Below are 16,065 nucleotides of genomic sequence, written 5' to 3' on the forward strand. Positions count from 1 at the left end.
ACGGCCCCCCACATGGTACGTACCGACACCCCGGGTACGACCCCCCACACGGTGCGTACCGACACCCCCGGGTACGGTCCCCCACATGGTACGTACCGACACCCCCGGGTACGGTCCCCCACATGGTACGTACCTACACCCCAGGTACGGCCCCCCACCTGGTACGGCCCGACACCCCGGGTACGCCCCCCACATGGTGCGTGGACACCCCGGTACGGCCCCCCACATGGTCCGTACCGACACCCCGGGTACGTCCCCCCACACGGTTCGTACCGACACCCCGGGTACGGTCCCCCACATGGTGCATCGACACCCGTGCACGGTCCCCACATGGTAATGCGTGCCGACACCCCGAACGGCCCCCATATGGTACGTACTGACACCCGGCACGGCCCCACACGGTGCGTACCGACACCCCCGGTTACGACCCCCCACACGGTGCGTACCGACACCCCGGGTACGGGCCCCCACATGGTACGTACCGACACCCCGGGTACGGCCCCCCCACATGGTATGTACCAACACTCCGAGTACGGGCCCCCACATGGTATGTACTGACTCCCCAGGTATGGCCCCCACATGGTATGTACTGACTCCCCAGGTATGGCCCCCACATGGTATGTACCGTCACCCCAGTTATGGCCCCCACATGGTACGTACCGACACCCCAGGTATGGCCCCCACATGGTACGTACCGACTCCGCCGGGAACGGCCCCCACATGGTACATACCAACACCCCAGGTACAGGCCCACATGGTATGTACTGACCCCTCCATGTATGGCCCACACATGGTACATACTGAACCGGGTATAACCCCACATGGTACGTACCAGCCCCCTGGATACGGCCCCCACATGGTAGGTACTGACCCCGTGCCCCCGGTACTGCCCTCGCATGGTGCGTACCGACACCCCCCAGTATGGCCCCCACATGGTACGTACTGACCCCCCAGGTACAGCCCCCCACATGGTACGTACCGACCCCCCAGGTACAGCCCCCCACATGGTACGTACCGACACCCCCCAGTATGGCCCCCACATGGTACGTACCGACACCCCCCAGTATGGCCCCCACATGGTACGTACTGGCCCCCCAGGTACAGCCCCCCACATTAGGGTGACCAGAGAGCAACTGTGACAAAATGGGCTGGGGGTGGGGGGCAGGGGCGGCTCCAAGCGGGTGCCTGGGGCGGGGCCGCGGGGGGCGCTGCGGGGGGCCTTAGGCAGCTTGCCTGCGGGAGCTCCGCTGGTCCCGCGGCTTCGGTGGAGCTTCGCAGGCAAGCCGCCAACGCAGCCTGGGGCGGTGAAATGCCTAGAGCCGCCCCTGGTGGGGGTAATAGGCGCCTAGATAAGAAAAAGGCCCCAAAAATGGGACTGTCCCTATACAAATTGGACATCTGGTCACCCTACCCCACATGGTCCATTCTTCGAGCGATTGCTCCCATGCATTCCAGTCAGGTGTGCGCGGCGCGTGCACGGCTCCCCGGAACATTTTTACCCTGGCAACTCCGGCGGGCCGGCTGGGCGCCCCCGGGAGTGGCGCCGCCATGGTGCCGGATATATACCCCAGCCGGCCCGTCCGCTCCTCAGCTCCTTCTTACCGCCCGTGACGGCCAGTTGGAACAGTGGAGCGCTCCCTTTCCTCCACGGCCCTCGCGTTCTCCATTCTTCTCTGTACATAGTGGTTTAAATTAGTTTAGTAGTTAGTTTAGTTGAGTAAGTTTAGTTAGTTATAGTATAGCAGGGAATTAGGGGGGCTCGCCCCTCTTCTTCCACAACCGGTGCGGGCTCATGCCCAAGGCACCGGGGTTTAAGCCCTGTGCGGCTTGCCAGCGGCACATGCCCGTGGGTGACCCGCACGACTCCTGCCTGCGCTGCCTCGGGGAATCTCACAGGACAGACAAGTGCCCGATCTGCATGGCGTTTAAGCCACGCACCAGAAAGGAGCGAGACTCTCGCCTTAAGCAGCTCCTTACGGAGGCGGCACTTCAGCCTCCCGCGCCGTCCCTGGCGGCGCCGAGATCGTCCTCGGCGCACAGCGCACCAGCGGCACCGAGCCGCCCCAGTACCGACGCTGCTAATTCTTGGCAGACGGCACCGATGTCCCGGCACCGTTCCCTCTCTCCACCGAGGAAGCGGAAGACGGCGCACTCGGCTCCTAAGCCTCCTGCTTCGGGACAGCTTACCCAGCCTTCACCAGCACCTCCGGCACCGGCTGCGGTAGTGCACAAGCCGTGCACGGTTCCGTTGACTCCGGCACCTCAAGAGCCGTCGAGTCCGGTGCCTCCCTGCTCCCCGGTGCCAACCGCCGTCGAGCTGCATCTCCCGTCCATGCCCGAGACATTCTTGACGGTGAGAGAGCTCATCGAGCTCACAGAGGCACGGAGCCTCCGGCCCCCGGCACTGCTGGTGCAGGCTGTTAAGTCAGCGGACAAGCCGGCCATGATGCGGCCCCCTTCCCCTGACGGACGGGATAGACGGCGCTCCAGGACTCGGTCTCGCTCCCAGTCCCGAAGACGGTCACCGTCGCGCCGCTCCAAGTCCCGGCACCGCTGTCCATCGCGGTACCGTTCACCGTCTCGACGCCGGTCGCAGTCCCGGTACCGCTCAACATCGCGGTACCAGTCGCACTCCCGGAGACGCTCCCGGTCCCGATCACCGTCCCGTCGGCACCGCAGGAAGTCCGAGTCCCGGCACCGTTCCCGGCACCGTGACTCCAGAAGCCACTCCCGGCACCGCCGGTCGAGGTCCCGGTCGAGGTCCCGGCACCGCGGCAGTCGATGGTCTCGCTCACCATCTCGGTACCGCGACGACCGGCACCGACCCTCGGCACCGTCCAGGCACGGGATGCCAGTTTCGACGGCGCAGTCCGTCAGCGCCTCCGCACTGCCGTGGCCATCCTGTCATTCGTCGGTCGCTTCGCGGGCAGACAGCTATGGCCATCTCCAGGCGGCCCCGCACGGACAAGTCCTCGGGGCACAGCAGTGGGGTTTTTGGGTCCCCTGGGCCCAATACGAAGCTCAAGGGCTACCTTGCCCCCAGCGGACCCCAGCCTCCGAACGCAGAGCGCCGGAGGCCACTGTCAGCAGGCCGCCCCCATCACCAGGTGAGGCCCAGTTACCGCCTGATCCCGCGGACCATCCACGGTCAGAGTCAGCTGCCCACCACATAGAGGACCCACCCGCAGAGGCGGTGGTCCAAGGTCTGTCCTCGTCATCTTCACCAGACGAGGCGGTGGCAGGGGCTTCTACGGTAGACCCTCCGCCTATTGACTTGTGGGCCCACCAGGACCTTCTTCGCAGGGTGGCGAAGGCTATCGACCTCCCGGTACCGGAGGTCACTGAGGACGAGGACCCGGTGACAAATGTAATTGGGGCTGAGGCCCCAGTGTGGGTGGCATTGCCATTCATCCGCACTATCCAGAAAAACGCCACTACCATCTGGCAGTCACCGGCGTCCGTTCCTCCCACCGCCCGCGGTGTCGAAAGGAAGTACTCCGTCCCCCCCACGGGGTACGAGTACTTATATACCCATCCTGCACCAGACTCGCTCGTGGTCCAGTCGGTCAACGACAGGGAGAGGCATGGTCAACCAGCTCCAGCGCCGAAATCCAGAGAGGCGAGGCGCATGGATCTGTTGGGCCGAAAAGTCTATTCGGCCGGGGGTCTCCAGCTCCGGATCGCCAACCAGATGGCCCTCCTCACCAGATACACCTTTGACATCATGGTGTCCCTGGCGAAATTCACAGAGCTGATCCCGACAGCCTCGCGCCAAGAGTTCACGGCACTCCTGGAAGAGGGCAAGAAGTCCTCCAGGTCATCCATCCAGGCCACTCTGGACTCCGCGGACTCAGGCGCTAGAACCCTGGCCTCAGGAGTAACCATGAGGCGCATCTCCTGGTTGCAGTCCTCCACATTGCCACCGGAGGTGCAGTACACCTTGCAGGACCTACCCTTCGACACCCAGGGTCTGTTTTCTGAAAAGACGGATTCCAGAATTCAGACCCTGAAGGACGGTCGCATAGCCATTCGCACTCCGGGTATGCATACACCGGCTACCTAGCGAAGGTCCTTTCGGCAGCAACCCTACCGGCCATTTAACCAGCCTCGGTCGCGACCCTACAATAGCAGACGTCCCGGCCTGAGTTGCCGTAGACCGTCGGGTAACAGGCGCAACCAGAACCAGGCACCTTCCAAGGCCCCTCAAGGGCCCAAACAGGCCTTTTGATGGGACGCCCGAGGATCCTTCCCGTTTATTTTGCAACCGTCTTTCCCGCTTTCTCCCGGCGTGGTCCCAGATAACATCGGACAGCTGGGTGCTTCGTACAATCCAGTCGGGTTACCGCCTTCAATTTATTTCGCCCCCCCTTCCGACCCGCCTTCCCCGTCCCTCTTCAGGGACCCCTCTCACGAGCAACTCCTCCTACAAGAGGTCGAGACTCTGTTGAGCCTGGGTGCCATAGAGGAGGTGCCTCACGACAGGCGGGGCAGGGGATTCTATTCCCGATATTTTCTCATCCCCAAGGCGAAGGGAGGTCTTCGACCCATATTGGACCTCCGGGAGCTCAACGTGTATGTGCTCAAGCTCAAGTTTCGCATGGTCACCCTGGGGACCATCATTCCCTCCCTGGATCCGGGAGACTGGTTTGCCGCCCTCGACATGAAGGACGCGTACTTCCATATAGCAATTTACCCTCCCCATTGACGCTACCTGCGGTTCATGGTCAACAGCGCGCACTACCAGTTTGCGGTGCTACCCTTCGGCCTGTCCACCGCGCCGAGGGTCTTTACCAAATGCATGGCAGTAGTTGCTGCAGCCCTCCGCCGTCGTCGCATTCATGTGTACCCATATCTCGACGACTGGCTGGTTCGCGGGACATCCCGACAGCTGGTAAAGGACCAGATGTCAGAGATACTATCCCTGTTTCGGTCCCTCGGCCTTCTCATCAACGCCGAGAAGTCCACTCTAGCTCCATCGCAGCGGGTGGAGTTCATTGGAGCGGTCCTCGACTCCACCTTGGCCAGGGCCTGCCTCCCTCGATCTCGGCACCAGACAATGGTATCCATCATCCAGGACCTTCTCACCTTTCCCACGACAACGGTTCGGTCCTGCCTGCGCCTCCTGGGCCACATGGCGTCCTGTAGGTTCGTCACGGCGTACGCGAGGCCCCGCCTTCGCCCCTTTCAGTCTTGGCTGGCGTCGGTGTACCGCCCGCACCGAGACTCAATAGACATGGTAGTCACTGTCACAAAGCCGACACTCGATTCGCTCAGCTGGTGGCTGAACCCAGAGGTCGTGTGTGCAGGAGTCCCGTTCCGTCCTCCTCGCCCATCTGTCACCTTGACCACAGATTCCTCGGCGTTGGGATGGGGGGCTCACCTGGGCGACCTTCACACCCAGGGTCTCTGGTCCCCCCAGGAGCTCGCTCTCCACATCAATGTCCGGGAGCTGCGAGCGATCCGCCTGGCGTGTCACACCTTCCGCGCCCGTCTGCAAGGCCGCTGCGTGGCAGTCTTCACGGACAACACGACGGCAATGTTCTACGTGAACAAGCAGGGCGGAGCTCGCTCCTCCTCTGCACGGAAGCAATGCTCCTGTGGGACTTCTGCATGACCCACTCCATTCACCTGGAAGCGTCATTTCTTCCAGGAGTGCAGAACACGCTGGCCGACCATCTCAGCAGGTCGTTCCTCTCCCACGAGTGGTCTCTTTGCTCGGATGTGGTTCACACAATTTTCCGGAGGTGGGGGTTTCCCCAGATAGACCTGTTCGCCTCCAAGAAGAACAGGAAGTGCCATCTGTTTTGCTCATACCAGGGCCACTCACCGGGCTCCCTGTTGGACGCATTCCTCTGCTCCTGGACGGATCACCTCCTCTACGCCTTCCCTCCGTTCCCGCTCGTACACCGAGTGCTGCAGAAGCTTCGGAGGGACAGGGCCCACGTCATACTCGTCGCTCCGGCCTGGCCGAGGCAGCACTGGTACACCCTGCTGCTCGAGCTCTCCGTTCTGGATCCCATGCCCCTCCCGTTATGGCCGGACCTTATCACCCAGGACTTCGGCAGGCTCTGTCACCCGAACCTACAGTCCCTCCATCTTACAGCCTGGTACCTGCGTGGCTGACCCACGCAGAGAGGGACTGCTCGGCGGCAGTGCAGCAAGTCCTGCTAGAGAGCAGAAAGCCATCCACTCGATGCACCTACCTCGCGAAATGGAAGCGTTTCGCGCTCTGGTGTGATCAACGAGGCCTCAATCCCTTTGTAGTCCCTGTCCCTACCATCCTGGACTACCTCTGGTACCTTAAGGAGCAAGGTCTTGCGGTCTCCTCCTTGAAGGTGCACCTGGCAGCCGTGTCCGCCTTTCGGCCATCTATAGAAGGTCGTTCCATCTTCGCTAACCAGATGGTTTCCCGCTTCCTTAAAGGCTTGGACCGCTTGTATCCGCCGGTGCGGCGTCCTACTCCGACCTGGGATTTAAACCTCGTTCTGGCCAAGCTGATGGGACCGCCCTTCGAGCCCCTGGCCACGTGCTCTCTGCTCTACCTCTCCTGGAAGACGGCCTTCCTCGTCGCAATTACATCGGCAAGACGAGTCTCTGAGCTCCGTGCTCTAACGGTTAGTCCACCATACACCGTGTTCCACGGAGACAAGGTGCAGCTTCGACCACACCCGGCCTTCCTCCCTAAGGTGGTGTCGGCCTTTCACCTTAATCAGGAGATCTTCCTCCTGGTCTTCTTCCCGAAGCCGCACGCCTCCCCTCGGGAGCAACAGCTTCACACCCTGGACGTCCGCAGGGCCCTCGCTTTTTACATCGAGCGGACGAAGCCCGTCCGGCGTTCGCCACAGCTGTTTGTAGCAGTTGCCGACCGCATGAAGGGTGAGCCGGTCTCCTCGCAGCGGATTTCCTCTTGGGTGACGGCATGTATCCGGACATGCTACGAGCTTGCTCGCGTGCCGCCAGGCTGCCTCACCGCTCACTCGACGAGGGCGCAAGCCTCGTCTGCCACCTTCCTGGCCCATGTCCCCATCCAGGACATCTGTAGAGCGGCTACCTGGTCTTCTGTCCACACCTTCGCCTCCCACTACGCGTTGGTGCAGCAATCCAGAGACGACGCAGCCTTCGGCTCCGCGGTTTTACACTCTGCCACGTCTCACTCCGACCCCACCGCCTAGGTAAGGCTTGGGAATCACCTGACTGGAATGCATAGGAGCAATCACTCGAAGAAGAAAAGACGGTTACTCACCTGTAGTAACTGTTGTTCTTCGAGATGTGTTGCTCCTATCCATTCCAGACCCGCCCTCCTTCCCCACTGTCGGAATAGCCGGCAAGAAGGAACTGAGGAGCGGACGGGCCGGCTGGGGTATATATCCAGCGCCATAGCGGCGCCACTCCAGGGGGCGCCCAGCCAGCCCGCCGGAGTTGCTAGGGTAAAAATCTTCCGAAGAGCCGTGCACGCGGCGCGCACACCAGACTGGAATGGATTGGAGCAACACATCTCGAAGAACAACAGTTACTACAGGTGAGTAACCGTCTTTTCTGACCCCCAAGGTACGGCCCCCACATGGTACATACCAACACCCCAGGTACAGCCCCCACATGGTATGTACCAACTCCCCCGGGTATGGCCCCCACATGGTACGTACTGACTCCCCCGTGTATGGCCCACACATAGTACGTACTGAACCTGGGTATGGCCCCTCCCCCCAGGTACTGCCCTTGCATGGTACGTACCAACACCCCGGGCACAGCCTCCACATGGTACCTACCGACCCCCCCACCCCGGGAACGGCCCCCATATAGAATCATAGAATCATAGAATTCAAGATCAGAAGGGACCATTATGATCATCTAGTCTGACCTCCCGCAAGATGCAGGCCACAAAAGCTGACCCACCCACTCTTGAAATAATTCTCTCCCTTGACTCAGCTGTTGCAGTCCCCAAATCCTGGTTTAAAGACTTCAAGTAGCAGGTAATCGTCCAGCAAGCGACCCCTGCCCCATGCTGCGGAGGAAGGCGAAAAACCTCCAGGGCCACTGCCAATCTACCCTGGAGGAAAATTCCTTCCCGACCCCAAATATGGCGATCAGCTGAACCTCGAGCATGCGGGCAAGACTCACCAGCCAGACACTCTGGAAAAGGCTAACAATATCCCAACATTGACCCTTTGTACTAATTACCATTGTGGCACATTATTGACCTATTGACTAAACCCGTTATCCTATCATACCATCCCCTCCATAAACTTATCCAGCTTAATCTTAAAGCCAGAGAGGTCCTTCGCCCCCACTGTTTCCCTCGGCAGGCTGTTCCAGTATTGCACTCCTCTGATGGTTAGAAACCTTCGTCTAATTTCAAGCCTAAATTTCCTAACTGACAATTTATATCCGTTTGTCCTTGTGTCCACATTAGCACTGAGCTGAAATAATTCCTCTCCCTCCCTGGTATTTATCCCTCTGATATATTTAAAGAGTGCAATCATATCTCCTCTTCTCCTTCTTTTGGTTAAGGGAAACAAACCGAGCTCCTCAAGTCTCCTTTCATACGACAGGCTTTCCATTCCTCAGATCATTCTAGTGGCCCTTCTCTGTACCCGTTCCAGTTTGAATTCATCCTTCTTAAACATGGGAGACCAAAACTGCACACAGTACTCCAAATGAGGTCTCACCAACGCCTTGTATAACGGGACTAGCACCTCCTTATCTCTACTAGAAATACCTCGCCTAATGCATCCCAAGACCGCATTAGCTTTTTTAACGGCCACATCACATTGCCAACTCATAGTCATCCTACGATCAACCAGGACTCCTAGGTCCTTCTCCTCCTCCGTTACTTCCAACTGGTGCGTCCCCAGCTTAGAACTAAAATTCTTGTTAGTCATCCCTAAATGCATAACCTTACACTTCTCACTATTGAATTTCATCCTGTTACTAATACTCCAGCTTACAAGGTCATCCAAATCTCCCTGGAGGATCTCCCGATCCTTCTCCGAATTGGCAATACCTCCCAACTTGGTGTCATCCGCAAACTTTATCAGCCCACTCCTACTCTTGGTTCCGAGGTCAGCGATAAATAGATTGAATAAAATGGTATATACCGACATCCCCCCACCCCCCGTATGGCTCCTACATGGTACATACTGACCTCCACAGTAGAGCCTTCCCCAGATTGTATGTATGGACTCCTCCCCTTATCGCCCCCACGTGGTATGTACCGACCCCCCCTCGAGGTATGGCTCCTACCACCCCAGAAATGGCCCTCACACTGTACATACTGACCCCCCCGCTATGGGCCCCACATGGTACATACCTCCCCCCATGGTACTATCCCCACATGGTATGAACTACCCTCTCGGTACAGCCCCCGCATGGTATGACCCCCCCTGGGATGTACCCCCGCACAGCCCCCACATGGTTCGAACCACCCCGTACAGCCCTCACATGGTACAACCCCCCCAACTCTCCCATGGTATGTACCGACCCTGCCCATGGGGAGTTCCAACAGCTCACCCCAGAGGTGGGCGCCTCGTGACCCCGACACTCCGTCTCTCTGCCCAGGTGACGAGTCCAGGCCCCGGCGTGAGTCTCCCGCTCTCCCAGGCTTCCAGCAGTCTGAGCACAACAGGTGTGGCCTTCCCCCTTGTTTACATAGGGCCTGCACAAACAGGACCCTGCTGGGGGGACGGGGGCTGAGACATTGTATTTACATAGGACCTGCACAAACAGGATCCTGCTGGGGGGATGGGGGCTGAGGCATTGTATTTACATAGGACCTGCACAAACAGGACCCTGCTGGGGGTGGGGGCTCAGGCATTGTATTTACATAGGACCTGCACAAACAGGACCCTGCTGGGGGGATGGGGGCTGAGGCATTGTATTTACATAGGACCTGCACAAACAGGACCCTGCTGGGGGTGGGGGCTGAGGCATTGTATTTACATAGGACCTGCACAAACAGGACCCTGCTGGGGGGAGGGGGCCTGAGGCATTGTATTTACATAGGACCTGCACAAACAGGATCCTGCTGGGGGGAGGGGGCCTGAGGCATTGTATTTACATAGGACCTGCACAAACAGGACCTTGTTCAGTCAGCAGAGTGAGATTGAGGCCCTTTATTTAAGTAGAACCTAGAGAAATGGGACCTGTTCAATGGCGGGAGACTGAGCCAGCAGGGCACTGTGTTTACCTAGGACCTGCACAAACTACCTGGCCAACAGGGAGTAGATTGAATGAGGACTTGAAAGCCAGTGTTTACATAGAACCTACCTAAACTCAGCTGGCGGGGGCAGACCAAGGCGCTGTGTTTGCATAGGGCCTACACAAACAGAGACCCGTGGGGATGAGCTGCTCCCTCTCCTGATCCCCCTGTCCACCCCCACTTCTCTCTTGCAGTGACTACCTTATCCTCAGCGGTCGGCTCCCTGACCCCCAGCCGGACGGGAGCGGGCGGGGGGCCCCCCACCATCAATTCCGCCACGCCGCCCCCCCCCAACAGCGCCAACCCCAGCCCCCAGAGCAGCAGCCACTCGGCCATCGGCCTGTCGGGCCTGAATCCCAGCACAGGGTAAGTGGGGGGGGGCCGTGACAGGGACTGAAGGGGGTGGCAGGGATGACACTGCCCTACGTTGGCACGGTAACTCCCCCCCTAAGGGGGCAGGTGCTTCCGGTGCCATGGGTGGGGGGGTGGCACCCTTGCCGAGGGGCCTGGAGCCAGGGCGGGTGGCGTACATGCCTCTAACCAGTGATGTGGGGTGCACGTGCCCCTGGCCACGGGAGGGTGTTGGGGGATTCCCCGGCCTAACCTCCTGCGTCTGGTTTGATTTCAGAAGCACAGTGCTAGGGGTGAACGCGGGGTTAAACCCGGCACTAATGGCCACCAACCCACTGGCCACCATCCAAGGTTCGTGGCACGAGCAGGCATGTTGCCATTTGCTCTGCCGGCCGGCCAGGGCGGACGTGCCTGGGTGTGAGTGTGGGGGCTCAGGAGCCAGGTCTGTCTGGGAGGAACGGGGGGTTAGCGTGTGCAGGGGCACAAGAGGGACAGGCCGAGTGTGAGCGTGCAAGGAATCCTGGGAGAGCAGAGATCTGGAAGGTGTGTGTATCAGGAGTGTGCGTGCGGGGAGGGTGGATGTTTGCGGAGATCCGTGTGTGTGAGAGGATCGGATGGGAGCACGTGAGGATGGCGGATGTGTGCAGAGATCTGTGAGTGTGTGTGAGGATTGGGAGTGTGCGTGCAAGGAGGGCGGACGTGAAGAGATCCGTGTGTGTGTGAGGATCGGGAGTGTGCATGCGAGGAGGGCGGACGTGAAGAGATCCGTGTGTGCGAAGAGGGTGGACGTGTGCAGAGATCCATGTGTGTGTGAGGATTGCGAGTGTGCATGCGAGGAGACTGGACGTGTGCAGAGATCCGTGTGTGGAGAGATCCGTGTGTGTGAGAGGATCGGGGGTGTGCGTGCGGGGAGGACAGACGTGTGCAGAGATCCGTGTGTGTGAGAGGATCAGGGGTGTGCATGCGGGGAGGACAGACGTGTGCAGAGATCCGTGTGTGTGTGAGGATCAGGAGGGCGCGTGCTGGGAGGGCGGATGTGTTAAGAAATCCGTGTGAGGACAGATGTGTGCAGAGATCTCTGTGTGTGTGAGGATCGGGGGTGTGCGTGCGGGGAGGACAGACGTGTGCAGAGATCCGTGTGTGTGAGAGGATTGGGGGTGTGCGTGCGAGGAGGACAGACGTACAGAGATCCGTGTGTGTGAGAGGATCAGGGGTGTGCGTGCGAGGAGGACAGACGTACAGAGATCCGTGTGTGTGAGAGGATCGGGGGTGTGCGTGCGAGGAGGACAGACGTGTGCAGAGATCCGTGTGTGTGTGAGGATCGGGGGTGTGTGTGCGAGGAGGACAGACGTGTGCAGAGACCCGTGTGTGAGAGAGGATCGGGGGTGTGTGTGCGGGGAGGACAGACGTGTGCAGAGATCCGTGTGTGTGAGAGGATCGGGGGTGTGCGTGCGGGGAGGACAGACGTGTGCAGAGATCCGTGTGTGTGTGAGGATCGGGGGTGTGCGTGCGAGGAGTGTGGCTGTGGGGCCAGGTGCGTGTGTCGTCCTGGCAGTTGAGTGTGCAAGGTGTGCGCGAGGCCGGCCGGCGGCACCCCAGACACTCCCGCCTGCTCATTCAGTCTGGGTCCCCCTCATCCCATCCATGGCCTGTCGCCGGCACCGTAGTCACCAGTAACCATCCATCCCATCCACTCACTAACCGCCCCTCCCACACTGTCTGTTCTGTGTCCTACACGCTGCCCCTGCGGCCCTGGGGCCCCCGGGGGCTCACTGGATGGGGGGCAGGGGGAGGAATGGGATGCAGAGTCTTTCCCCTCTAGGGGGCGCCGGCTCCCACCCGGCCCCAGGGCAGTGGCTGGCTCAGGGGGGGCAGGGAATGGGGCAGGGGCCTGTCCCTTCTAGGGGGCGCTGGCTCCCACCCGGCCCCAGGGCAGGACTGGCTGGCTCAGGGGGGCAGGGAATGGGGCAGGGGCCTGTCCCTTCTAGGGGGCGCCAGCTCCCACCCGGCCCCAGGGCGGGACTGGCTGGCTGGGGGGCAGGGAATGGGGCAGGGGCCTGTCCCCTCTAGGGGGCGCCGGCTCCCACCCGGCCCCAGGGCAGTGGCTGGCTCAGGGGGGCAGTGAATGGGGCAGGGGCCTGTCCCCTCTAGGGGGCACCAGCTCCCACTCGGCCCCAGGGCAGTGGCTGGCTCAGGGGGGGGCAGTGAATGGGGCAGGGGCCTGTCCCCTCTAGGGGGCGCCAGCTCCCACCCGGCCCCAGGGCGGGGACTGGCTGGCTGGGGGGCAGCGAATGGGGGGTGGCCTCTCCAGCTAATCCGCCAATCTCTCCGCAGCGTTGGCCAGTGGTGGAACCCTGCCCATTACCAGTCTTGATGCCAGCGGTAACTTGGTCCTGGGCACCACGGCCAGCACCCCGGGGAGCCAGAGCATTGTCACCTCGCCGCTCTTCCTGAACCACGCGGGGCTGCCCCTGCTGAGCGCCACCCCGGGGGGGGTGGGGCTGGTCTCCCTGTCCAGCAAGTCCCCCAGCCTCACCTCCGCCTCCTCCTCCTCCTCCTCCTCCTCCACCTGCTCCTCTTGCAGCTCCTCCAGTGAGGCGGCCGGGCCGCCCCCGGGCCACGCCGGGCCGGCAGCCTCCGAGCCGGACGGCAAGACGGCGTGAGGGGGGGCAGGGCGCTGCCCGCCGGTGCCGCGCAAGGAGGGGAGGCGGCAAGAGACGAGTGAAAGCAAAACTGTCAGCAGCAGCCAAATGAAGAAATCAACCAAAAATAACCCAGAGCAGCCGAACCAAGGGACGAGATGGAGAAACCAAAGCCGAATTCCCCCGGCACTGGCGATTCGGGGCCGTGCTTGGAATGTCTTATTCCCTCCGACACGCCCAAGAACCAGGCCCAGCCGCAGTCTGTCGTGGGATCTGCCGCTTTCGCCAGAGCCCCAGCTCCCAGGGGCACGACGCTGGAGCAGCACTGGCGCTTTCCTCGAGGAAAATCCAATCTCCAGCTCTGCTGGGCCTGGAGAAAATCGTGCGGTCGTGCCCCCGAAGGTGGCGAAAGCAGAAGGCAAAGAACCCAGATTGGATTGCGGTCTTTCGTTTTGTTTCGTTTCGTTTGAAAGCTCGTGATTCTCAATGGCGATCTCGCCTTTGATTTCCCGTGTGTTGAAAGCGGGGGGCTGGCCAGACGGGCGGCTTGAGTCGCTCTTCGGCCAGCGGATTTGGTTTTTGGAATTCTTTTTATTTGATTTTTCTCAGAGTGTTTCTTGGACATTTTTTGGGGGGAAACATAAGAAAAAATAAGTGGGTTTTTTTGATTGCACAGGAAGAAGAAATAAGGGAAATAATATGAAAAAAAAAATCTCACACCAAAAAACCCCAACCCATGACCAGTCCTAGCTTCGCCCAAAGGCTTTTTACAAACTTTTCTAACCTCTGTGTCCGGTCGAATGTCTTTTGAAACCTTTTATTTATTATGAATTGATTTTTATTTGCCATCTGGGAAGGGGGCTAGCGGGGGACGGGTGGGAGGCTCTTTTCACGTCAGAGTCACGCTCTTAACAAACTCGCTTTTGCTTTCGATTTGATAAATCTCTATTTTTTCAATTTGCTTTTATTTTTGTAAAAAACTAACCGGGCGGGAAGGTGGCTTTTCCGTAGCGCTCGGGAAGATGTTTCCGAAGGGGTTTTCGGATCTGCCTGCCGCATTTATCAGAGCCGGGCCTGCATGGGGACGCTGTGCTTCAGTTTAACCGAACCGCCCCGGCTGCACAGACTTACCTGCAGGGTTCTGCTTTTCCAAATCAGACAGGGAGCCACAGGCTGGTGAAAACGCCTGGTAGTGAGAGACTTCAGGAGCTTCTCCGAAAGGAGCCGGGCAGGTGACGTGATGACAGCATCTACGTCCTTTCACGGGGAGAAAATCTTTAACCTGGCAGAGCAAGGCAGAGCAAGAACCAAATTAACGCTGGAGAAATTCCAGGAAGGCGCAGTGATTAGCAGTGCGAGGTATTAACCATTGGGTGGCAGGGGCTGCGCCATGGTGGATCCAGCCTGGGTGCCTTTCTGAGAGATCTGTAAGCAGCCTCCAGTTGGGCAGCTCTCGGAGCCGAGGGAATCCACGACCCTGCCATGTGTCCGCGGTGCAGCTTCAAGCTGCTCTGAATCTAGCGAACCCCAAATAAGCCTGATTTAGCCTGGAATCGGCTCATCCGACGGGGCTTGCAGCCATCTGGCTAAATCGCTTTAAACTCACCCCTCTGCTTAAACTGCTGCACAGTCTTCATGCAACCCCCCCGGCTCCCGCCCTTGCAAAGACTCTGGCGGGTGGGGACACTTCCATGCTTTGCGTAGGTCCGGTGCTGTCAACGGGGCAACTGAAAGTGCTGCAGGCGGCTCCCGTGCTCAGCACTTTGCAGGATTGCGAGCTCCCAGGGCAGGCAGCAATGGAGCAGAGAGGGTTGCTAAGTTCATATTTTCTACCAGTCGTTTTCCATTCCGTTTGTTCGGTTTTCCGTTCAGCGCGGGTATCTCTGGGGTTATTTTCTGAAGCAGGGGAAGGACATATAATGGTTTATTCTTATTTTTATATCTACGTTCTGAAAAAAAAAATCATATTCCAGTGCCTGACAAAAAAAGACAAACACAGAAAACCGGGAATTTCAGCTTTCTTTACATTTTCCAAAAGAAACCAAAAAATCGCTGGATCTATGTACAGAAAAACAACGGCATGAAGACGTTTGCTCTCACCGCAACAACTCGGGATGCGAGAAAAAACTTTGAACCAAAAAAATTCATAACAAAGTGACCCAAGAAAACTCAAATAAACCCCTTGAATTGAAGAAGAAAGGATTTGAAACAATGGACCTAAAGGGGCATGTCGACTTTTTCTGACTAGACTGATGGCCTAACGCTCTTTCTCTGTCTTAAAAAAAATACCTCATGGACATTGCGTTGAGAAGCCCTGGTTTATGTGACAAAAGGACCAAAAAACCAGTTCCAAATAAACCGAATCGCCAGAATGGGATGGGGCTCATGGAGAGTCCTGAGCGCCCTCCCCACGGGCGGAAAAGCTTTAAAAAACGGCTTCTTTCAACGCTGAGATATTGTTTGGTTTTTTTAAAACACAAAGACAACTTTTTCTTTGGGTTGTTTCGTTTTTAGTTGGATTAATTTTCGTGCGTGATTGTTTCGTTTTGTTTTTTCAACGCCTGCGAACCAAAGTCTTGCTCCTTTCAGAGAAGGAAGTTAGCCATGAGAAAATGCCACCCGGCAACTAAAGAACAGAATGGAAAAGTTTAAAAAAAAAAACATTGAAAACAAACAAACCTTTCTTTAAAGGAAAAAAAAAAGAATCTTGACCTCATTTTAGCTCCTGCTTTTAGCTGTGTTCATAGAGTTCAGGTGGGTTTGAGACAACACAAAATGAACATACTGTGAAACTGTTTTACAAAGAAATGGACCGAAACATCTGGGTTTAAACACAGAAAATACCAAAAAACCCCAACAAGAACCAACCAAAAAAAC

General features: G+C 58.5%; 1 protein-coding gene across 1 annotated transcript in view; it reads left to right on the forward strand.

Moving 5' to 3' along the window:
- Positions 1 to 15,837, forward strand: part of POU2F2 (POU class 2 homeobox 2) — a 29,001-nt gene extending 13,164 nt beyond the window's left edge. Inside the window, exons 13-16 of the mRNA XM_039513088.1 lie at positions 9,556 to 9,622; positions 10,390 to 10,561; positions 10,824 to 10,897; positions 12,881 to 15,837. Coding sequence (XP_039369022.1) covers positions 9,556 to 9,622; positions 10,390 to 10,561; positions 10,824 to 10,897; positions 12,881 to 13,209 — 642 coding nt within the window. The 3' untranslated portion in view covers positions 13,210 to 15,837. The remainder of the gene's footprint in view (positions 1 to 9,555; positions 9,623 to 10,389; positions 10,562 to 10,823; positions 10,898 to 12,880) is intronic.
- Positions 15,838 to 16,065: the final 228 nt, after the last annotated feature.

This window comes from Mauremys reevesii, linkage group 24 (genome assembly GCF_016161935.1).
Source record: "Mauremys reevesii isolate NIE-2019 linkage group 24, ASM1616193v1, whole genome shotgun sequence".
Taxonomy (NCBI): domain Eukaryota; kingdom Metazoa; phylum Chordata; order Testudines; family Geoemydidae; genus Mauremys; species Mauremys reevesii.